Source organism: Pteropus vampyrus, unplaced genomic scaffold (genome assembly GCF_000151845.1).
Source record: "Pteropus vampyrus isolate Shadow unplaced genomic scaffold, Pvam_2.0 Scaffold357, whole genome shotgun sequence".
NCBI lineage: Eukaryota > Metazoa > Chordata > Mammalia > Chiroptera > Pteropodidae > Pteropus > Pteropus vampyrus.
This window is the reverse complement of record NW_011889138.1, coordinates 526,786-551,040: the sequence shown is the minus strand read 5'-3', so window position 1 is coordinate 551,040 and position 24,255 is coordinate 526,786. Positions and strand designations below refer to the sequence as shown.

At 43.4% G+C, this 24,255-nt stretch overlaps 1 protein-coding gene and 2 pseudogenes across 12 annotated transcripts in view; 2 read left to right on the top strand and 1 right to left on the bottom strand.

Annotated features, from left to right (window-relative positions):
• Positions 1–4,648: 4,648 nt before the first annotated feature.
• LOC105304874 lies at positions 4,649–5,432 on the top strand (annotated as a pseudogene).
• Positions 5,433–10,864: 5,432 nt separating this feature from the next.
• On the top strand, positions 10,865–10,983 carry LOC111731256 (annotated as a pseudogene).
• Positions 10,984–11,161: 178 nt separating this feature from the next.
• PEG3 (paternally expressed 3) overlaps positions 11,162–24,255 on the bottom strand; it is a 30,862-nt gene continuing 17,768 nt past the window's right edge. For 11 of the 12 annotated variants that reach the window (XM_023522767.1, XM_011379187.2, XM_023522766.1 and 8 more), the window contains 4 exons: positions 24,080–24,186; positions 20,046–20,148; positions 19,165–19,257; positions 14,699–18,819 (listed from right to left, as the gene is read on the bottom strand). In XM_023522767.1, coding sequence (XP_023378535.1) covers positions 14,699–18,819; positions 19,165–19,257; positions 20,046–20,148; positions 24,080–24,186 — 4,424 coding nt within the window. Of the gene's footprint in view, positions 18,820–19,164; positions 19,258–20,045; positions 20,149–24,079; positions 24,187–24,255 lie in introns of all 12 variants that reach the window. The other variant, XM_011379186.2, reaches the window with a different exon arrangement.

Here is a 24,255-nt window from a genome sequence, read left to right as displayed (position 1 = left end):
AGATTTGAGTAGTATTGCACAAAAAAAGATAGCTAAATGGCCAATAAACTACAAAACAGGGCTCAACTTCATTAGTTATCAGAGAAGTATGAATTAACACCACAATGAGATGTCACCACACACCCTCCAGAATGCTCAAAATGAAAAAATCAGACAATAGTAAGTGTTCAAGGAGACAGAGCCATGGTAGAATAGTATATACATGCACTGGACCTCTAAACAGAATTGAAAACATGGATGTATCTTGCCGTTGAGTGAAAGAAACCAGCTTAAAAAAAAAAAAAAAAGTCCACATGATTCCATTTACATAAAGGTCAAAAACAGGCAAAACAAATCTTAAGTGTTAGAAGTCAGAAGAGTGGTTACCACTGGGACTGGGACGGCAGTAGTAATGTCTGGGAGGGGACAGCATAAAGGGCTTCTGGAAAGCTGGTAATGTTCTATTTCTTAATCTAGGAGCTCATAACACAGACACAGTATATTCACTGTGAAAACTGAGCCCTACACTTATCATTTGGGACCTTTTCTGTATATAAAATATATATCACTAAAATATTTTTAGCTGCGTTATATAGTTGGGGGAAACATCTGGGTTATAATATTAAGTGAAAAAAGCAGGAAACAAACTTGTACATAGACTCTATATACTTAACCATATAAAGCATAGGAAGAAACACTAGAAAGTAAACCAAAACACTGTACCAGGGGATTATCTATGAGCATTTGTTGTTAAATATTTATTTGACATACAAGAACTAAACAGTTCCTGTATTCTCTATTAAATGATGTGAAAACCTGGGCAATTAGTAGCACTTCTCTGAATTTAGTTTTTCTCATCTGTTAAAATGAGGAAAAATAAGGAAAACTTTCTCATGCTGATGTAAGGTTTAAATAAGGCGGGAGCTGAAAATCATGAGACATACTACCCTGAAGAATCAATTTTTTAATCTACTATTAAGAAAAATGCTTTATAGTCAGGCAAAAATGTGTATGATGTAATTTAATGCAGAAATGAGTTTTGAACCAAAATAGTGCAGCAAGTAAATTTCCTAAAAGAATAAAGGTAGTATTTACACTTTCTACCCTAATGGTCCCTTCTTCCTCCCAAGGGGTTGTGGGAAACACGGAGGAAGTCGTGTCAACAAGTACAGTGACAAAAGCAGCTATCACGTTAAGTGTTTTTTGAAAAACCGAGTCCCTAAAAATTTACTCTTATTTCAGAGTAGGGAAGAGCTTCCAGACGAGTAGAGCTGAAAGTGTCCAAAGAAGGGAATGGAGACTAAGAGACTACGACTGGAGGAGGAAACAAGACAGTAGGGAGCAAAAGGAAGAGGGATGCCAAGGCAAGAGAAAGGAGGCAGAGCAGAGGAGTGTGGCGCGGCAAAGAGGAAGAGCAGAAAAGAGGGACAGGGCCGGAAATGGAGGCTTATGGCTGGCTCAGGCAGGCGACACAGAGGGGATAAGGACTGAAGTAGCGGAGGACCCAGAGGAAGGCGTGGCAGGGCTGAGGGAGAGGAAGGGTCCGCAGCCGGGACAGAGGGAGACACAGAGGAGGGGCGCGGCCAAGGCAGAGGAGGCGGCGCAGAGATGGGGACCGGAGTACTGGGTGGGCACTGGACTTATGGGGGGACCCCTTTGTAAAGTCTATAAACATCTAAGTACTGTTGTGCATCTGAAACTAACATAGCATTGCATGTCACCTGTAACTGAAAAGCATTTTGAAGTAATTTTCTAAAGCAGGTAATACGTTTTTAAAAAGAGGCAAAGGGGCAGAGGGGCGGTGCTTTGAGAAAGGTGGCCAGAGCCGGGTGGGAGGAGGACGGAGCAAGGTTGGGGCTGTGGTGGGCGGTGGGCTCAGAACGAGGGGGAGCTGGGAGAGCTGAGGAGGGGACAAGGGCAGGGCCAGGGAGGAAGATCGGAGCCGGAATCCGAGGGTGAGGGTCAGGGCTAAGGGCGGACCTTGACTGCAGGGCAGAGCTGGCTGACCTGTCTCGTCCAGAAGGCAGAGGGCCGAAGGCCTCGGAGGACCGGAAGTGGGGCCTGAGGTGCAGAAATGGGGCAGGAGAGGCCGCCAGAGTGCCTTCGGGTCGCCTCAGCGACCTGGGGCTGCTCCTGTCCCCGCGCGCGGCCCATCCTCCCTCCCCTCGCTCTTCACCGCAGAGGTGCCCGCCCGTCGCCGCCCGGCCGGTCATGGCATCCTCCTGGAGGCCCGCACTCTGCCGCCCTGGGCTTCTCGCACCCTGAGACCTTCCCAGCCCGACAGCAAGCTCGCACCTCGCCCTCGCGTCCCCTCCGGCCTCGTCCCGGTCCCTTGCGCCGCGCACACACACTTGCTCGACCGGCGCCCACGCGTTCTCACCTCCTCTGGCAGACGTCCTCGCCTGACTGAACCGCTCTGCCTCGGATTTCGCGCCCAAATCCGCGGCGCATGCGCTGTGCGGAGTCTGCGCGTGCGCTCTGCCCGCGGCCAGCCCGCTCTTACGGGTTCCGCAGCGGGGCGCGCGAAGGCTGGGCTGGACCCGGAGGGGGAGGCGCCTGAAGCGCTAGGTGCTGGGGCTCTTCTTCCTTAACGTGTTTTGGTTATATTTTTGAATAGTTAATACATGGTTTAAGTTTTTTTACATTTACTTTTTCAGTATAGTTGACATACAATATTATATTAGTTTCTGACATAGTGACTAGACATTTGTATCTTAGAAATGATCACCTCATAAGTCTAAAATTTTTTAAATAAATAATTATTCAGTGGAAAAAAATCTTCTCACAGTGTGTGCATGTGCGTCACCCACCAATTTTTTGCATGCTATAAACCACATGCACACAGGTAACCAATGAAATTATTTTGTGTACTTTCACTATTCATGCCCATAGATATATGTATGCATGTTGTACAAACATGCATATGCACACATGTGTGATTATCACTGATCTTTATTATGTACATATAGCTACACTATAATATATATTCTGTATATATATATATCTGTAATATAAGTGTATTTTAAAATATAAAATGTTATGTTTTAAAGATGTGATAATTTATAATACCACATTTAAGAATACATTGATATATAAAGTAACATAAAATGTAATTATATATAATACATACATTGTTATAATACATATTCACTGTTATGTATAATTACGTATTTGTACAAATGTGATACCTATATTTTACATTTGCATAAATACTTGTATTCTCATTTTCTCCTTTTTTTTATACAGAAGGTGGCACAGTTTACCCACTGTTCTGTGCCTGAATTCTTTTTACTAATCAGTATATCTCGGAGAACTTTTCACATCAGGACAAAGTTTGCTCACTGTTTTCCAACAGCTGTTTAGATTCTGTTATATGGTTGTGACCTTATTTATTTAACTGCTTCCTGACTGCTGGACAGTTTTCAGTCCTTTGCTACTGCATTCCATACTGAGTGCATAACCTTGACTTTCAGCTATTCTACTGGTCTGTAAATCTACTGGTAAGACAAATCCCCTGAAGTGGAATTGCTGAGGCAAAAGGCACATGCATATTTCATTTTGATAGAGATTTCTAAATTGCCTTCCATAGACACTGCTGCATATTAGACCCCTACCAACCTGTGTGTGCCTGAGTTCTCAGTTATATTATGCTTTTAAATTTTTCCAAAATGAAGATTGAGAAACAGTATCTCAGCATAGTTCTATTTTACATTCTCTTTTCATGAGCAAGGTAGAGGATGTTTTCTTGAGTTTAAGAGCCATTGTATTTAACCAGAGCACATTCATCAAGGATTCAGCATATGTGGGGACAGTGTACTGAAATGTGCAATAATTATTTCATACATCATGGTGATGATGATAATGAGGTCATAATGGTTAATGTTTCTTGGACATTTGCCCTATGCCAGCTCTGATCTAAGCCTTAACACAAATGTAATGACCATTCCTCAAAACCCTATTAGGTAAGGAGTATTATCATCACCATTTTACAGATGACAAACTGAGGCATGAAATGGTTAAATAGCCAAGTAAGCGGAAGCTCTGAAAGGTTAACTAATTTGCCCCCAGGAAACACAGAGCTGGTACTAGAGAGTAGAGGTGGGAAGTGGGGGAAGGATGAGCTCCCAGATGAGGAAACTCAGGCTCAGAGAAATGGCCCATAGCCACAGGCAGATGAGGTTGGAAGAAGAAACAAACTCAGGTCTGTACCTGACCTGATCATCCAGGGACTCAGCCCAGGTGAGAGAAAGAAGCCCTGGAAAATCCAGAGCTGAGACAGAGACCCATCTTCTGAGGGGGAGAGTGTCTGGGGGAGCTGCAGAATGATTCCTGGCCAGGCTGCAATTCAGACTTGGAACACAGGCCCAGAGGAGCCAAGGACCTCTAAACTGATGAATCTGGCATTATTTTGAAAACCTCTTTGATTTTGTGGATATCAGTAAACTGATTCTAAAGTTCCTATGGAGGCAAAAGACCCAGGATACCCAACACAATATTGAAGAGCAAACTGGAGGTTTGACACTACCTAATTTTAAGACTTATTATACAATTTTTATTTGTTGATTATCTCTCTACAAAGCAGGAAAAAATAAAAACAAACAAAAAGGAAACTAATACAGTGGGTGTCTGGAGTACAGCTGTGATAATAATAGCAAAATTAACTGCCGTGCTCTTTTTGCTGCATCTACTGCAAGGATGAAGACCATTCTCAGCAATCAGGCTGTCGACATTCCAGAAAATGTGAATATCACTCTGAAGGGACACTCAGTTATTGTGAAGGGCCCTAGAGGCACCCTGCGGAGAGACTTCAATCACATCAATGTAGAACTCAGTCTCCTTGGAAAGAAAAAGAAGAGGCTCTGGGTTGACAAATGGTGGGGAAATAGAAAGAAACTGGCTACTGTTTGCACCATGTATAGTCATGTGCAGAACATGATCAAGGGTGTTACACTGGGCTTCTGTTACAAGATGAGGTCTGTGTATGCTCACTTCCCCATCAACGTCATTATTCAGAATGGTTCTCTTGTTGAAATTAGAAATTTCCTGGGTGAGAAATACATCCGCAGGATTCAGATGAGGTCAGGTGTTGCTTGTTCAGTATCTCAAGCCAGAAAGATATTAATTCTTGAAGGAAACGACATTGAATTTGTATCAAATTCAGCTGCTTTGATTCAACAAGCCACAACAGTGAAAAATAAGGATATCAGAAAATTTTGGGATGGTATTTATGTTTCTGAAAAAAGGAACAGTTCAGCAGGCTGTTAAATAAGGTCAAAGTTGTCCAGCTACAGAAACACCAAGATGTTGGATGATTCTTCAGACTTACCTGTGATATTTTAAAGATGCAGTAAAAATTGTGTATTGATTTGGGACTTTTTTCTTAAACTGATTAACCTTTCCAGCTATTTGGCAAGTAAACAGTTAAGTAAATTCTAGTGTGCAAAGAACAATAACAGAAGGAACAGAACAAGATCTTATTCTAGTAAGACTTCATAGGAGAAGAGAATTGAATCTGGTTTTTGACGAAATGTCGGGTATTTCAGGCAAAAAGAATATGGTACCAGTGATAAGCAACACTAGCTATTTATTGGATGCAGAGTCTAGGAGGGTGTTCTGAAGGTATCTAATCTTGCAGAGGCATGAATTTGAATGTGAGGCAAGTGTGCCTGAGTCATTTTTATATACCAGTAACTTTATGAAAAAGTAGCTGAGAAGTAGAACAAAGGGACACAGCCTTAGCAAGTGTTGGAAGATGGAATTAATTTGTGTTTGTGAATATGTGGTTGCTGTAGTCCAGAATCCTCTCAATGTTATCCTCTATCCTACCTCAGCCATTTACTGCCATGTCCTAGTCCTTGATATATTTAAAAACTGATTATCTTCCCATAGTCTCTTAATTCCAGTGTTATACATCAAATATATAATCTTTGGTTTAATGATTATAACAAGTTTTTAAGAAATGGATGCAATGATAAATAAAGGATTTGCTTGAAGTATTTGGGGTGGAGTTAGGGTAGGCATTGTATAGGATTGTTGGTGAAACAAGTTACTTATAAATTCATTTGTTGAAGCTGAAAAAAAAATTAACCGACATTTATAGGAGAGTAACCAGGCTACATGGATTTCTTCCTTGAACCATGAAAACAACCCTGTCTTACAAATGAGGAAACTGAGGTCAGGAGGTTTCAAAATACATGCCCAAGGCAACACAGTTGGCCAGTAGCAAAGCTGGGACTCAATCCCAGGAAGTCTGGATCCAGAGCCCAAATATGTGACTGACTGCTCATTTAACTAACAGTTATTGAGACCAACTGCCAGGCACTGATCTAGGTGCTAAGAATACAGTAGGGGACCGAATTGACATAAAACCCTGAACTTGTGACATTTCTTTGCTAATGCGAAAGAGAGACAATAAAATGTAAGTAAAGTCAATAGTGAATCAGATAATGGAATGTAGTATTACAGAGAAAAATTAAAGTTAGGGAGTATATGGTGGGTGGGGTGTTTGGGAAGTGTTGCAGTTTCAGGATAGCCAAGGAGAGTATCCCTAAAAAGATAACATTAGGGCAAAGCTCTGAAGGAGCCCAAGAAACAAGACAAACTGATATGTGCAGATGTGTTCTGGGCAGAGGGAACAGCCAGTGCAAAGGCTCAGAAATGGAGACTTGTGTGGTGTTGGAAGAATAGAAAGAAGGACAATGGCTGGAGCCCAGGGCAGAAAGCAGTTGACCCTAGAAGGCCTTTTGGGGTCTGGGAGGGTCCCCCACCCCTCCCCTGGATCCAGAGGGCCGGGTGGAGGTGAGCATTCCTTCAGGTCCAGGCCAGAATCACTGCCTCTCACCCCGGAGGACACTGCTGAGTAGGGGATGAGAGGGACTCCTGATCCCTCACTCATAGGTCGACTGGATGATAGTTGTAGACCATTGAGACTCCATTTCCTCATTGAGAAGGTAAACAATGGAGAATCTGAACTCAGGGCTCACTGTGTCACCAGCCCCCACCTTTCACCACAGCCAAGCCCCAGAACACCCATTCCTGTGTGGGGAATAGGATTCAGGATGTGTTCCTAGGTAGATTTAATGGTCTTCTGTGCATGTATGAAATTCTTAATGTCTGAACATGGGATCCAATATTTTAATATTTCACTGGGTCCCCAGATTATACAGCCAGTCCTAGACAGATATTATTATCTCTGGTTTGTAGGAAATGAAAACAGAAAGCTGTTTAGGAGTATCTAGGACAGGGGAAGCTGGGATTCGAAGCCAGACTCAGCTTGGTTCTGGGATGGGTGCTCTTACCAGTTGGTCTAGGTAACATTTGACCTTAGAAGGACGGCTTCTCCCCTCCTCACTCCAGAAACACACAAGACAACATTCTGTCCCTTCTTTTCCAAATTAAGGGGGAAGTTTAGATGGAATAAACTCCAGAACCTATGAATGTTACCTTCCATGGTATTAAAAGAAAAAGGGGGGGGGGCGTGGGAGGGAGGGAGGGAGAGAGAGGACTTTTACTTCTTTTACAATTCGGATTCCTTATATTTCTTTTTCTTCCCTGATTTCTTTGTCTAGGACTATCAGTAGTATGTTAAATAGGGGTGTGTGTGTGTGTGTGTGAGCGAGAGAGCGAGAGAGCGAGAGAGAGAGAGAGAGAGAGAAAGTGGGTGTCCTGGTTTCGTTCCTGACAAAGGAAAAACTTTCAGCTTTTCACTTTTGAGTATGACATTAGCTGTTGCGTTCAGTTTGTTAGTGCAAGTTTTCCTGCCATCTGAAAGTAGAGTGTTCCAATGAAACCTTTTTTAAGCCGAAATGGTATAAAGTGAAGAAGCAATTATGTTGGGACACACACAATAAATCAAGATAAAGCACTGATGCTGAAGGACACATTTTAAAGCTATGGTAGCTTGATGCTGACATGCTGACTGCAGTTCCCAGGGAAGGAGCGAGGTGGGGTCACTCTCACTGTTTGGGGTGCTTGCTGTCTCTATAATGGCTTGCTGTAAAATAAACACTAAAGACTACACTTTGTCATCTGGCTTTAGAATTCTTTTTCTAAAGGCAGAGTACATTCCCCATCCTAGGTGACTTGCTTTGGCCAAAAGAATGAGGTAAAAGTGACAGCATACTAGTTCCAAGTCTAGGCCTCGAGAGGCCTTGTATATTTTCACGTGTTCCCTTTCTTGCACTCTTGCCGCCACCAAAGGAGGTGGTCCACTAGTCTGAAGAGGATGAAAGACATGTAGATGTCTCTCATCCACCCCCAGCCTGCAACAGCTGACAGCCAGCCAATCTTGACACGTGAACAAGCCTAGCCAAGAGAAGCAGAGCCACCTAGCCATTCTTCAGCCGATCCTAGATATATGAGAAATAAAATTTATTGTGTCTTTGAGGTTTTGCTTGTTATGAAGCATTGTTGTGATAACTGCTACAAATGGTACACAGTGGCATATGAAGCATGCAGTAAGCTCCCAGACACTGAGAAGAGGCTGGTGGGGAGGGAAATAAAATTCTACATCCAGGACACGTTTATGTTCCATTGAAGATGAGATACTGCCCTATGATGAAAGGAGCTTGGTGTGATCAACCTGCCCCCAGATGTCTGGCTGGTGGAAGGTGGATACACTACCAGTCTTGGCTTCCTTCTCACTCATGCATTCCCAGGGGAGGGGTGAAGAATTTGGACAATGTAGCTAGAAGATGCAAAGCCCAGTTCTGGGGAGCTGGCTTCCCTGCAGACAGCATGTTATATCTTAATTGCTTTTTACCTTGCAAAGTTCTGGTCCCCAAGATTCAGTGTTTGTTTAGATGCAACATACACTAGTGCTTGAAAAGTTTACCAGCAAATGGAATATCTATGTAAAAGGCTGCAGGCTCCTTTGCAGAAGGTGTGGTGGAAGGCAGAAGTGTTATATACAGCAAGGTCCTTCCTCAAGGGTCTCTGGACTCTCCTTTAAGTGGTCTCTTGACAAACTGATTCAAGGAGGTTGTGACTCTAGTATAATGGCCCTATGGTGGCCCTCTTTCAGATCTAGACTTTTATATATTGCTCTATAAATCATTTTTGGGGGTATCACATCCAAGAATCTATATCAGAACCCCCAGGACTTCAGCCATGCTTCCTATAAGTGGCTTCCCCACAATCGCCACAGAGATCAGAAAGCCTTTCAACCACTGCCCCTCTTGCCGGCACCGCCCTCAACTTTCTCTTGTGTGGGAGGGAAGTGGTGAAATGAGTATTCCAATGGTATAACGTGAAGAAGCAATTATGTTGGGACACATCTCCAACCCATTCTTTAGAACCTCAGGTCTCAATCTTTCCAAATCTCCTCAGTACCATCATTCTGATTGCCAGGATCCCACTTCCCTAGGACTGCCCGAACTTTTCACATTACGAATAAGACAAAGCTAGGGATTTAGCCACTTAACCCGTGACCTGAGATGTTTGTAGATATCTTCTATCATCTTAGTCTTTGGGTTTGTCTCTGACAGCAGCTAGAAAGCCCTTTGGCCCAGGAAGATGACTACAGATGACTGACCACACTCAATAATTGGGTATTTTACTGCCGCTTGCCTTGGTCTTCCAGTTACCTATCCCAAGACCCAATATTGAATTCCAAGTACCTCACATTTCCCTCTGGGTTTTCTCCAACTCATTCTCTGGCATCAACTTCTGTATCAGGGTTCTTGCGGGGTTGTACATAATGAACTCAGGCCAAGTAAAGCAAACTAGTAGTAGACTGGAACGATATTGGGTGGCTCTGAGACTCAAAGGCACAGCTAAAGACTTAGACCTCAAGGACAAGTTACCGGAACAGCTCTAGTCCTCTGTGCAGCAGGGACAAGTCATTGCTGTCAGTGAATGTCTGTGTGTCTGTCTGCTCAGGGAGCCCGAATAGCACCACATGCAGCCTCATTCTGATGGGATACTGGGAATCCATGAGCACCAATTAGCGGAGGTCAGAGAGGGGTCAAATCTCATGGAGCACACACGGTGGCCTAGGAGTGGTTACCCCTGACAACTTAGGTGCTGCTGAAGGAATTCCCAAGAGTGTAAGTGTTGGTGAGGCAACTCCATGTGGCCTTCCCTTCATCCCCTTCCTCTAATTTCCTTCCATGATATATTCCTCAGGAAATCAATCTTAAATAACTGACCCTCTCATCCTAACCTACACTGATGCCCCTTTATCATGGGACTGTCAAAGTTGTGATCAAAGAGTCAGACACTACAAGAGAACCAAAATTCAACAGGCTTTCAATTTAATGTGAATGAAAGTTAAGTTCTGAGAATATGCACAGAACAAGAGTCAATGAAAAGTACACTTTTCAATCTTTGGAGTTCAATCATGTGATTTGCAGGGGATTAGAAGGATGTCGAGTACGTAAACATCTCCTTTGTGTCATGGAGTCGGGGATACGACAGTCTCATATTGGGCATAGTGCCACCCAGAGCAGTGGCCAACAGTGATCCATTTAGCAACATGGCTGAAAATCTCTGGTTGTGATGGAATTAGCAGCATGTTTAAAAATTTCCTCTCAATTTATCTGGGACAATAGCCTGCCAAATTACCTGGAATGTTTCCGGTGGTGTGATAAGGTTAAAAAATGGGAAATGACTCCTCTGAGGATAAAAACCTTTTAACATCAGAGAAGATTTAGGAATACAAACTTTAAAGAAATTCTAAACCATATTATTAACACTTTTATGTTAAGTGATCGTTCTTGAGAGAATCTCATATTTTAAGATTAAAATTAAAAAATGCTGACCGACCCAAGTAACTAAAATATTTGTGGTTACTATCAAGTTTAAAAACAATATTAGAACATATGTTTTAATTTTCTAAGTGCAGTTAAAAATGTAGAATCATAGTTATTAAAAGATCCCTTGGAGGGTCTACAACCGTGCTACCCTGAATGTGCCTGATCTTGTCAGATTTTAAAAGCTAAGCAGGGTTGGGCCTGCTTAGTACTTGGATGGTAGACCACCTAGGAGTACTAGGTGCTGTAGGCGTTAAAAAAAAAAAAAATCCCTTGAAAATAATTTTGAAATGTGCGATACTTAAACATGAAATAAGATTTGTAAGCCAAACTTAAAGGCCTAGGAAGGCAGATTTTTGGATTTATAATTTTAACAACAAAAAGCTATATTTAATAATCCCAAACACTTAAAATGGACAAAAGAGACTATCTTATTTTTAACTTTATTTTTATTGTTGACACTATTACAGATAGATAGAACGACCACAACCATATTAACAAACCAAAAACTTGTGCACAGAAACAAGATGAAAAAATATATCAAGATGTTAACCACAGTCTTTGGATGGTGAAAATATGGGTGAGCTTCTCGTCTACATTTCTGCAACTTCAAAGTTTCTACAATGAATACGTTCTGTGTTTATAATGGAAATACACGTAATAAAGGTGAATTACCAAAACACTGTGCTAAAGATCATTCAAGGAAATCAAGACAAAATATTTAACCATAACCGCACAACAACCACACAACTATCTCTTAACTGTTTTCCATATTTCTTCCCATCTTTGACTCTATGCATACTTATCATTAACACCCTAATAATCACAGACTGGTGTACAGATTAGAGATGTTAACAGGAATTATTGTTAGGTGTTGGGAATATGGGTGAGTTTCTTTTCTTCCACTTTACTGAATTTCCCAAAGTTTGCCATGAGTATGTACTATATTTGCAATGAAAATATACATAAGATTTAATACCAAAACACCAAAGATCATTCAAGAAATTTGAGACAAAATATTTAACCATAATCCCACAATGACAACACTATTTTAATTAATTTCCATATTTTTTTCACTTTAGACTTTATGCAGACATATTCAACACTGTCATAATCACAAGCTTGTGTACTGAAACAAGATGGAGGAAACAGATCAAGATGTTAACAGCAGTTGTTGGGTGTTGGGAATATGGGTCATTTTTTTCCTTTTCTACTTTACTGTATTTTCTAATTCCTCCTCTGGGTATGTATTATGGTTGTGATGGAAACGAACATAATAAACTTTGTTATAAGAACACTATTATAAAGAACATTTGAAAACTTTAAGATAAAAGTGTTTAACCATAATTCCACAAAGACAATGTAACAGCTATTTCGAATACACATTTTGACACAGTTATAATCATAAACTTGTGCACAGAAACGAGAATAAACAATATGCTGGAGTATCTGTCTTTGGATGGTGGGAATATAAGTTTCTTTTTCCTCCACTTTTCTGTATTTTCCAAATGTCTGATAATGAGTTCAAATTATTTCACAATGAAAACGTGATTATAAACTTTTTAGTAACACTACCATAAAAAACATTGAAGAATTTAAAAAATACTGCTCAACTATAAGCCTACAACACAACAGCTTTTAACTATAAGCATATATTTTAAAAGTTATTAATTGTAGTATAAATATAATTCTGTGTCCTGCTTTTTCTACTTAATATTCTGTAAATATATTTCCATGTTGCTAAATAACTCTCCATGATTATCATTTTTAAACAGCTGCATAAGAGTCCACAGATTCGTTCACTTAATCTTTCTCCCATTGTTTGGCATTTAAGTTGTTCCTAATTTTTCATTATCACAAGGTTGGAATGGACACCCTGACATTTGGCAAGTTATTTTCTGAAAAAGTTCGACCAAGTAATACTGCCAACAGGAATGAACCCAAGTTCACCCCAAAGATGTCAGCAATGGCTCCCATCTCAAGGGTCCTTCTCTGATGTAATGCTCCATTGCCCCCATTTTTCTAGATGTCCATTCCAACTTCTGGTTTATGCAGCTGGCCCTCATCTACATCATGCCATCGAAATGGCCCCTTCTTCTAAACTGCCCAGGACGTCCTGCTCGATTCATTCTCACCACCTGGGATTTCCAATCTGTTTCTGATGTTTCCTGTCTGCTTCCTCACCCTCCTAGATCTGGTGACGTGTCAAGACTCCTTTCTTTGGCTTACTTGTTTCTGCTTCATGCTCTTCTCCTCCTGCCTCCCCATACCCTGGCACTCTCAGCAGCCCTGATGTGCTCACCTTAAGCCCTAACTATGCGGATCTAGGAAAGAGCAATCTACACACATTCCTTCAGCAGGTATTTTAATTCTGCTTGCCCAAACTGTCTGCTCTTATCTCTTGCTCACTTCTTCCACAGATATACTTTTTAAGCGTTTTTAAAATTTTTTAATTTTTTTTGCCAGCCAACTCAAAGCCAAAAAATCTCTTAATAGTCATTATGCGAGGGAAGGGGGAGCAAAGGAGCACAGGTGGTCCACAAAATAAGCCACAGGAAACCTCAAGCCATGAGGTCAACTTGTGATTAAGTGGGAAATTGATGCGATCAGACAAACACGACACTAATGGATAGCTCAGAAATACTCAGGAGAGCTGAAAGAAGAAGAAACATACGGTAACAAAACAAATTAAGGCTGCCGGGGAACCTGAGTCCATGTTAAGCTTGGGTTGACCGTAAAGACTTTAAATTTTTAAAAATGCAACTTAAACATGGGGTTCAGGGTCAGACAGGTGAAGGAGAATTAAGTTCAGCGACAGAAAGCTCTAAAGATACTAGCTCCTGGGCACCAAGGGTGCAAACTGACTTGTGGCAATACATACTAACGAAGCCACATTGCTACTTGTCACAAGGCAGGAAGCGCACAAAGGAAGTGATGAAAGTTGTTAGCCTGCATTCTTATTTACAACATGAGAGCCTTTCCCGATGGTTCTCAACCTTCATTAGGCACTCCTGTGAGCTAGTGATGGTTGCAACCCACTCTTTAAAAGGTAAAGAAGATTTACAAAGAAAAGTATCAGCTTTTCTTTGTAAATCACTATTCAACACACACTAAGTTAGTTAAAAAAAAGAACAAAACTTGTAATATTTTTGCATGAGAATCACTGCAAGGTAGTGTTGCAAATGATCATATTGGGTCACAAAGGTCAATCCACATATTGTAAAAGCTTATACAGCATTAGGTTCTAAAGTGTTGGTGTAGACAGAATGGCTGAAAAGGAAGCTCAAAACACTTCTTTTTTTTCCAAACAGCCAAGAGCAAAAGACATTTCCTCTCTCATGCCTACATCTTTATGAGACTATTTAAGAATAAGGAATAGTACACAATTATTCAGAAAGATACTGATGGGGTTAAAGTAATACACAATTAATCTTGCTCAGGATCTAAGATGCTTACAAATATATTCTAATTTGCTGCTCTTCCTCCTCCTCGAAAAAAAAAAAAATCAGAGTACCAGGTCAAGTACCTCTGCACAGTAAACTATTTGTATACGAAATGAAGTCCAAGTTTTTGTGATTTACTGTTTTGCTATGATTTGCTATTTTACATACATCTCAGAAAACATTATATGTAGATTACAGAAGAATCACTTAAGAATTGGGTGGGGCAATTTCCATAGTCTCAGAATCTCTTAGGATCTTCCCTCAATCTGATTATTCAAGTGAAATGTAAGCTCTGTGCTACAGCTTTCCCATGCACACACTGGCATTTGATGTGGGGAGAGCTAAGGGACCAAAGGGATCTCTGCCTTCAGTTTCTTTACAGTCTGAGTTGTCTGATGTTAAAAGTCAGGTGTGCCCACACCAGAGGTTTCCTTCTGATATTATGGGTTGCTTCATTTCTCTGTGGTTTAGAAAATAAGGGTAAAGTTCTAGGTAAAGGGGCTATCCAACCTTTACACTGTCTTCTCAGCCAGTATGGGTATTCTGGTGTCTAGCGAGGGACAGGCGATCCCCAAAGAGCTGCCCGCAGACGTCACATTTGAAATACTTGTCGTCGGCCCTATCATTGTCACTAGCACTGGTGCTGGTGCTGGCATGCTCAGTGTAGTGTGAGCTTTCCCCATAGATACTTCCAGGCTCAAATATTATCACCCTGGCATGGGTTTTCAGGTGCTCACCATAGGCCGAGTTGGAAGCGAAGGTTTCTCCACACTCCCTGCAGTCATAATATGGTTCTTCAACCTGAATCTCTTGATCATCACCTTCTTCTTCTGGATCTTCAATCCCTGCACCGTCTGGCTCATCAGTGTCACCCTCAGGCTCTTCAGCCTTTCCTGCTGGCTCTTCAGCCTTTCCTGCTGGCTCTTCAGCTCTTTCTTCGGGGTCTTCAATCCCTGCACCATCCGGCTCATCAGCATCCCCATTGGGCTGTTCAGCCTCCCCATTGGGCTGTTCGGCCTCCCCATTGGGCTCTGCAGCCTCCCCATCTGGCCCTTCAGCCTCTCCATTGGGCTCAGCAGCCTCCACTTCCGGCTCTGCAGCCTCCACTTCTGGCTCTGTGGCCTCTACCTCCGGTTCCGCAGCTTCTACATTTGACCCCTGGATCCGGAGAACTTCTCTTGGAACAAGGACACTGGCTTCAACTTCCTGGGCTGCTGCTTCCTCTTCTTCAACATGAAACTTCTGATGTTTAGTGAGAACAGTGTTATGAATAAAGGATTTCCCACAGTCCTTGCACTCAAAGAATGATGAATCTCTTTTGGGGGGCTCAGTAAGAAATGAAGTGTGAACAAAGGCAGCCCCATAATCATAGGGCTCATCTTTCTCATGAATTCTCATGTGATCCTTAAGGTCTGACTGACTAAGGAAGGATTCTCCGCAGGTTTCACATTCGTAGTGTTTCTCTTCGGCCTGACTTCTCTGTAACTCGGTGAGGGCCAAACCTGGGCTGACGGCATTGCCACTGCCCTGGCCCTGCTCAGGTGAATTTCCTCCAGTATGAACCGTCATATGGTCATTAAGGACAGAGCCATGAATAAAATCTTGTCCACATACGTGACACTGAAGGAACAACCCTGTAGAAGGGTTCTTTTGTGGGGCACGAGGCCTCTGGGGGTTAATGACCAAAGGTTGCACAAAAGGCTCATCATACCTCCTATGGCCATAAAACTGATCTTGCTCATGGACTTTCTGATGCTCAAAGAGGAATGAGCTGTGAACAAAACACTCCCCACATGCTGGGCACTCGTAGAGCTGCTCACCGGTGTAATCTCTCTGATACTCACTCACGGAATGGGTGTGAATGACAGAGTGTGTGTACTCACGAGTGTCAATGAGATACTCTCTGCCATGAACTTTCTGGTGGTCCTTAAGGTCTGCGCGATCCGCGAAGCCGAGCCCACAGTCCTTGCACCCATAGATCGTGTCCTCAGGATCACCCTGCTCATCTTGCTCCTCTAGCTTGTCTTGCTCAGGCTCATCATGCTCAGGCCGATCCGGGCCTACGCCCTGAATCACAGAGTCTCCAAGCTGCTTCCCACCATGGAACTCCTCTTGGGCATAGATCTTCTGATGCGCACTGAGGTCTTCAATGGTTGCAAAGCATTGTCCACACTCCTGACATTCTTGGCCCACTGGCTGTTCAGCATAACTTGTCTGTGCTGGCTGTTGAACAACTTTGTGACTTGTCTGCACTGGCTTCTGATTATAACTTGACCATGCTGACTGCTGACTGTAGCTTGCCTGCGCAGGTTGCTGACTGTAGCTTGCCTGCACAGACTGCTGACTGCAGCTTGCCTGCTCAGGCTGCTGACTGCAGCTTGCCTGCTCAGGCTGTTGACTGTAGCTTGTCTGCACAGGCTGCTGACTATAGCTTGTCTGCGCTGGCTGCTGACTGTAATTTCTCTGTGCTGGCTGCTGAACATAACTCATCCCCACTGACTGTTCAGCGTAACTTGTCTGAGGGTCAGTGGAGGCTAAGCTGCGAATGACAGATCGTTCATAGTTTCTACTTCCAGAAGTCTTCTTTCTATCGTGAATCTTCTGATGCTCAGTGAGGTCCGAGCTATGAACAAAGGACTCTCCACACTCCAGACATTCATAGAATTTCTCTCTAGGGAGAAATGTTTGAGGTTCACCAAAACGTAAGGAATGAATTACAGAGGTCTCACAGTTCCGACGCTCAATGTTTTTCTTCTTAGCACGAGCCTTCTGATGTTCACGGACATTTACAGTGGAAACAGACTGGCCGTCCTTCTTATACTCACTGTCTCCCTCTGCGTTAAGACCTTTTTGAGGTTCGGCACGGGCCACACTGCGTATGACGGAATCCTTGCAGTTGTTATTCTCACACCCTTCATAAGGATTCTCTCTGGCAGGAGCTTTCTGCTGTTCACGAAGGTCTGAGATATAAATGGAAGATTCTCCCCTCTCACTACACTCAAATTCACTTCCACTGCGACTTTTGGGAGCTCTGAAAGCAGCTAAGCTATGGATAACGGACCGCTGATATTTCTTTCTTTCTGAAGCATTCTCTCTAGTGTGGACTTTCTGATGTTCAACAACACTTGAGCTCTGGATGGTTGACTCGGCAATCACTTTTGGTTTATTGGTTCCCCCTGTGCTATGACTTCTCTGAGCTTTAGCGAAGGCTAAGCTATGAATAACAGACCTCTCATATGGCTTCCTCTCGCAGACATTTTGAGTGGGGAGCTTCTGGTTGTCATCAGGGTTAGAGCTAATGGTGAACGCCTTCTCGCTCCCATTTTCAGGTGGTCTTGTTATAGTATGACTCTTCTGTGAATCAGTGCAAGGCACACTACGAATGACAGACTTCTCATACCCTCTGCTTTCATAAAGGTTCTTTCGAGAATGAATTTTCTGATGCTCAGTGAGCTCTGAGCTTTGCCTAAAGGTAACCCCACCATCTTTAAAGTCGTAGAGCTTTTCTTTGGAGTAACTTTTCTGCCGCCTTTTAAGAGACTGGCTGGGAATAAAGGTTTCCTCACACACTTTACCCTTACTTTCAAATAGGTTTGCTCTAGTGTGGATCTTCTGATGTTCTTTCAGAGCTGAGCTGTGGTGGAAGGTCTCTCTACACACCTTACATTCATACATTTTCTCTTTAGCGTACATTTTCTGGAGCTCACTGAGAGGCGGGCTGGGTTTAAAAGCCTCCCCACGCACAGTATCTTTGTCGTCTCTACCATGGGTTTTCTGGTGGTCAATCAGGGCAGAACTATGAAGGAAGGTTTCCTTACACACTTTACATTGATAGAATTTATCTTTTCCGTATATTTTCTGAAGCTCGCTAAAGGTTGGGCTGGGCATGAAGGGCTCCTCATACTCGTCCTCATTATATTCTGTGAGATACTTCCGCACGTGAATTTTCCGATGCTCGGCAAGAGCAGCACTCTTGTTAAAAGTTTCCCCACACTCCTTACATTCAAAGCATTTCCCTCTCGCCTGCCTTTTCTGAACCTCACTTACAGCCACACTATGAATAAAGGACTCACCATACTCATAGAGATTCTCCCTAGTGTGCATGATCTGGTGTTCGACGAATTCTGAAATCACACTGAAAGCCCTCCCACACTCATCACACACGTAGGGCATGGCCCCAAAATCAAGTGGCTGTGACACGGTGAAGGATGGGGAACTAAGGCTGCTCGTGCTCGTGGCTTTCCTCATCTCACTACATTCAAAGGGTCTCTTCCTTGGACAGACCTTCTGATCGTGAATTGAGCCCTGCCCGTCTATGTCAAATTGATAGCGCCTTTTTCTTTCAAGAACTCTCTTTCTGGAGACAAGGTTTGGGTTACACTTAGAGCCTCCCCCAAAGGCACTCCCTTCATAGCCCCTCTCCTGAATCACCGACTCCCTTTTGTTGAATGAAATGTCTCTCCAATCATGGTCTGGCCTTCTGGGGAACCTCGGTGACCGATCGTTACATTCCCGCGCCCTTCCTGATCTGGGGTTACGCGAAACATCCTTGATGAATTTTTCCATTATCACCCCGTGGGAAGATTCATCTTCACAAATTCCCCGCCGATGGGCTGACTTTTTGGTTTCAGGCATAGTTTTCAGACCTGAAAAGAAACCCCAAATGTAAATACTCCCTAGTCCCTACACTTGTGCAAACTAACAGGACTTCTGTGATGGTGGTGTGAATGTCATTTGTAAAAGGTTTGTGAATACAGCAGGTCCTTGAAAAACATCATTTCGTTCAACGTTGTTTCAGTGTTGATGAGATCCCGTAGAAAGTTAACTCTGTTTACGTCAATTAGCCTACGGTAAAACTGGTTTCGTTAGACGTCGTTTCACGTAAGTTGCAGAACCTATGGACAACGTTAAGTGAGGACTTACTATCTGTATACATAGCGCCCATCTCATTGATTAAAGTGGCCACTATGTATGCTCCACCCAGTGCTTACCTCGACTGGTGCTTGGGTAGACACTTCTCTTTGACCTCGATGAATGACCTTGTGTCATGTGGGAGTGGCCATCATCTTCAGCAAGCTGAACCCCTGTTCACGAAAATATCATGACATCTCATACTCAAGTTGGAGATCAAGACACATCACCATAAATTCATGTCTGTCTTTCTCTGGGCTACTATATATGAAATGGCCCATACCAATCCTTTGGATGTCTTCTTTTGCTGTCTCATTTCCTTACTATAATTCTTTAGCCCGTTCTGATCCAAATTTAAACTTATTCTCCTGATTACACCTATAAATTTGTATGAAGACCTCTGCATGTCCCTAAATTCAGCACATCCTTTTTAGTCTTCACCTTCTTGCAATCACCCCTTAAATCTAGATATCCTCTTCTGAACCAGCCTCCATGATTTTCCTCCTACTCACTGACTCTTCTTTCTTCATGTTGGAGCTCCTCCAGGCTTGAATGACTGACAATCATTCTCGGTACAGCTCTCTCCTCCCAGAGCCAGACCTGCAGAGCTGCCTGCCTACTAGGACTGGAGCTAGCTGTCCTCTAGGAGTGTCCAAACTGGAGCTCAGATCCCATTCTAAATGTGTATTTAAAATCTCTACTGTCAGCACTCTAGAGAAAGTATCAACTCTTGTGCCAGTCATCTCCCTGTCCCCCTACTCTGCACAATATATTCTTCACCCAGAGCCAGAGTGATTTCTTAAGAACACAAATCTTGTCATTTCCTCCTCTGCTTGAAATCTTTCGAAGGCCTCTCATTACCCTTAAAAATCCAACTATATTAACGTGGATTCTAGTATCCTGCAGCTTGAATAGAGTAAGGTGACAAAATGCTCCTAAGACTGGAGAAACAGCTGCTTACCCAGTGATAACAGCTTCCTGTAGTTCTCCATGTTGTCCTGAATCGGGTTCTGAGGCTTCCTGTCCTCAGTAAGGTCCACAACGTCCTGGTACGACACTGCATCCTAAAACAGCAAACAAAGACCTCTCAATGGAGTCTGTTCCCACGGGCATACAAAGAGAGAATGCTGGCAATATGGGAGCTACATATAAAGGCATGAAGAAAGTGTCACAGCATTTGGGGTTCTGAGTGATCCAAGCCAAGGTTTACTAGGGACCTACTTTGTACCTACCTTGGCGCTATACTCTGAGGAAGATCCAAAAGACGTATGACACATATTCCTTGCCCTCATGCAGCTTATAATTTGGTTGGAGAGAAAAGACTCATGAAACAATTAGAGAATAATAAACAATAAGTAGGGTACAGATAATCAGTGTTCAACCAGTTTGGTGAAGGGACAGTTCATGGAGGACAGAGTAGTGAGCGAAGGTTTTGTAGGGGGCCTTGGGTGGGGCATCAGATGGTGGATAAGATTCTGACACAGAGAGAGGGAAACTGGTGAGAAAGCTTCAACAGGCTAAATAACAACTATACGTGGCTTATGCGGGGAATAGAAAGAAAACATGTTTTAGTTGACACCTTGTCAGGAAGTGTGATGTAAGCCTCCTTCCCCAGACCACCCTCCACATCCTACACACACCACCACTATACAGTAGGGCGACACTGTGGGCTCTTGTAGTATGCTGAAGGTCCAAATAAGCCAAGAGTAAATAACTTTGAAGCTGAGTACCTTCATTCTTATAGCTGCCTTTTTTTGTTTTAATGGGTACTTTCCCCAAAAGAATTTTTAAATTCCCTGCATTACTCAGGAGAGTTTTCTGTGCAGAATCTCACAGAACCTTTTCTCATTGCTGCACTGGGAGGGACATTACTGGTTTCGAAGAGCTGTGATCCTAGAGAGCACGGTGCCCAGGCCTGAGGATGGTGTTGTGGGAAGCCTGCAGGCCTGGGAGCCAAGTAAAACTCAAGGTGTAAAGGAGGACTGCGCCATTTATGAGCCACGCAACCCTAAGACTGTTCTGAGCTTTAGGTTCATCTGTAAAATGAGAAGGGCATTAGCCCGTCTTGCCAAATTATGGGTGAGAACTTTCTGCAATGTGGTATGTTCTTTAAATGTTAAGAAAAATTATGTAAGTGTGTATTACTATTATAATTATGTAAAAAAATGTATACTACTATTACTCTGAAATATTATAGAGACGTTAAGGTTTTCATAGTTCCATTGCCAGGAAGTGATATGGACATTACGGCCACATGGAAATGTAACAAAGATAGTGTTTGCACAATGAGCGGCATCTCCTAGTAAGAGAAACAGGCACCGGCCCTGGGACTTAGGAGGAAAGCCTCACTCATGCAGCTGCCAACATCCAGAAATTCACCAGCAAAAAGCACCATCCACACTAAACAGAGCTTCACAAATGAAACTCTAGGTCAGGGCTGAAAATTTCTAGGACAACGATGAGCTACAAAAGCTCAGGAGGCACTGCAAAATCGGTACAATTGCTGCCCATACGGCTAAATCACACCATTTCTGGTGCTCAGATGGCACGTTTCTGAAGACAGGAGTGCTGCCGTGCTCGGGTGAGGCCAGTGTTCCCGAGGTCTCAGCACTGGTTTACTGCGATGGAGGAAAGAGCAGCCGCATTCTCAAGAGGGAGGAAACCAGAGCTCCGAACTTGGTGGCTGGCAGAGAGCAGATGAGGTCAAAAACTTGGGGGCTGAGGGAGTCAGAAGGGTCACCATCTCTGGTGTTGAAAGACCCCAAGGGCAATGGCAAAAGCAGAGGAAAATTTCTCGTATATTGTCGTCTCCATTTGCCTAATCTGAGAAAAATAAATGTCCATTAAATTTTGAATCATATTGTTCCTATGAAAGAAAAACGATGCTTTGATTTAAAACTGTCCATCTATTGCTGGTGGGTGGCTCTAAAGCGGCTGTTCACGTTGTATTTTAATCCCCAATGGCGTCTGAATATGCACAGGCCACATTCAAGTTCCACATGAAAAGATGCTGTCCGGAAAACAGTGCTAGCACAATTTCATTTTCACGTGACCTAAACATGAAGCATCGAGAGATTTACACGAATGCTAAGAGAATTTTCTGTTTTGTGCATGGCTATTTCTACCATTCTGAGTCAGTGGGAGTCAGCGGTGCCCAGACTTTTGGACAACACAGATGTGGTGCCAACTCCTCAGTGGCAAGGAAGGGCATTTAAAAAGCAAAGAATACAAAATCTAACCACCAATCTCCTATCATCTTCATTTCACTAGAGTAGTTTAACACCCTAAAATGATACCTGCGCTTCTCACTTCCCCACAGACCATTGAAAACCTGGTCATTGGCTCATAGAGCTATGTTCAGAAACCACTGAACCGCCTTCACCGGTGGCAAATGCATGCCAGAAAGGCTTCTTTTTCAAAATTAAGTTTAAGACAATGTTCCTACAATTAATATTTTTGTGTGGATTCCTAAAATTTTGGTCAACTTTGTGTTTCCAAATAAGAAATCAAAGTTAGTGACAAACTAGGTGTGCTGCCAAACCCTGGGATGGGATGAGGACATAACCTACATTTGGGTTAGAGAACCCGAGTTATTCTGACCCCACCTACCTCCATGTCCCCTCCCCCATCAGTTACCACTACTGTAGAAGCTCCACCCATATCCTTTCTGCACAACTGTAGGGACCTGTCACCTCCAGAGGAATCCAAAGCCCTCCATCCTGTGACTCTGCCTTAGAGTACAGGAACTATTATTAATACATCTCACTGTACTGGGTCAGAGCTAAGCTCTTTGCTCTGCTATGGAGACCAATGACCAGCCCAACAACACTTCCAGGCCAGCTGGCCCCACGACCCTGGGTCATAGCCTATCCAGCATCTGTCAGTTCCTGCCTTGGGACCTTTGCCTAAGCTCTCCCTAATGCCTGGAATCCCCTTGCCCCAAGGCTCTACCAGGCCAGTGGCTCCCCATCCTTCACAGGTCAAGTGTTCCTGCAAGACATTTAATTTCAAATCCAAATCAGGAGCCCTTACCAATTTCTTGCTAACCTTAAATTTTGCCTTAAGAGCACACTGATCAATAGTAGTATGTCATATTTACATGCAGACCTAACTGCACGGCTGGTGATGCCCTTTGTTCTAAGACAGAAAGCTTCCAGGACAGGGATCCTAACTGTCTTGGTCACTGCCTTACTCTCTAGGGCCTGACCTGGGCAGGTGTTTCACTGTAAGAGATGCACACTCAGCTCACTGGGATCTTCCTTCCTTTCCAAGCCCTGTCCAGGCTGTGGCCCTCTTCCACACCGCATTGTCACAAGCTACCTTCCTCCTTAAAGGTCAGCTCAAATCCCACATCCTTTTCCCTTCAGAAATTTCCCTAGCACACTGCTTCTTTACGAATGCCATCACTGCTAGCATTGAGGGCATGCCTACCATGTGCCAGACACTCTATTAAGCACTTCACACGTATATATGAATCTCACTGCTCCTCACTGAAATCCTGATGAGGCAATCACCACACCCATTTTACAGATGATTCAGCTGAGTTAAGGAATTGGTCTGAGGCTGCAATGCTGGCAGGTGGCAGAGCTGAGCTCCAAAACCAGCTCTTGTCATGTCAGCTCCAGGGTCTTTGCTCTCTCTTGCTGTCTGCTCTGTGGACCTATGACTTTCTTGGCTCTCTGAGGGCCAAAAACATCTCCAGAATCGCTGTGCTTCCTTGGCCTACTGGGGCATGACCAACCTACCAAGTGATACAAATGCTGAGTAGCAAAGAGTTCCTCTGACTACGTGGATGAATCAGGAAACAGGTAGCAGTACTCCTACCCACTTGTCACCTCTGGGAACAGGCCTGGGTTCCTTGAAGGAATAACTGAGGCTCTCACCTGACACAGGTGGGATTTCAGGGGACCAATGAACACACCACATTCTTGGGAAAGAAAGGCATCTCTGGCATGACATGAAGATGGCCCTTCCAGAGAGAAAATGTGAACATACCTGGGATCGCGACTCATAATCCATCATACAGTCCCTACGTCTGTGCCCTCTCTCCATGGCAAAAGTTTTCTCCATCACAGGTAGGGAAAGATCCCGCTGAGGAAGTCCTGGGAGAGAAAGGCAGCATGAAGGTACCAAGCCCGGCCACCCCTGCCCATGAGCCAGAGAGGTCAGAG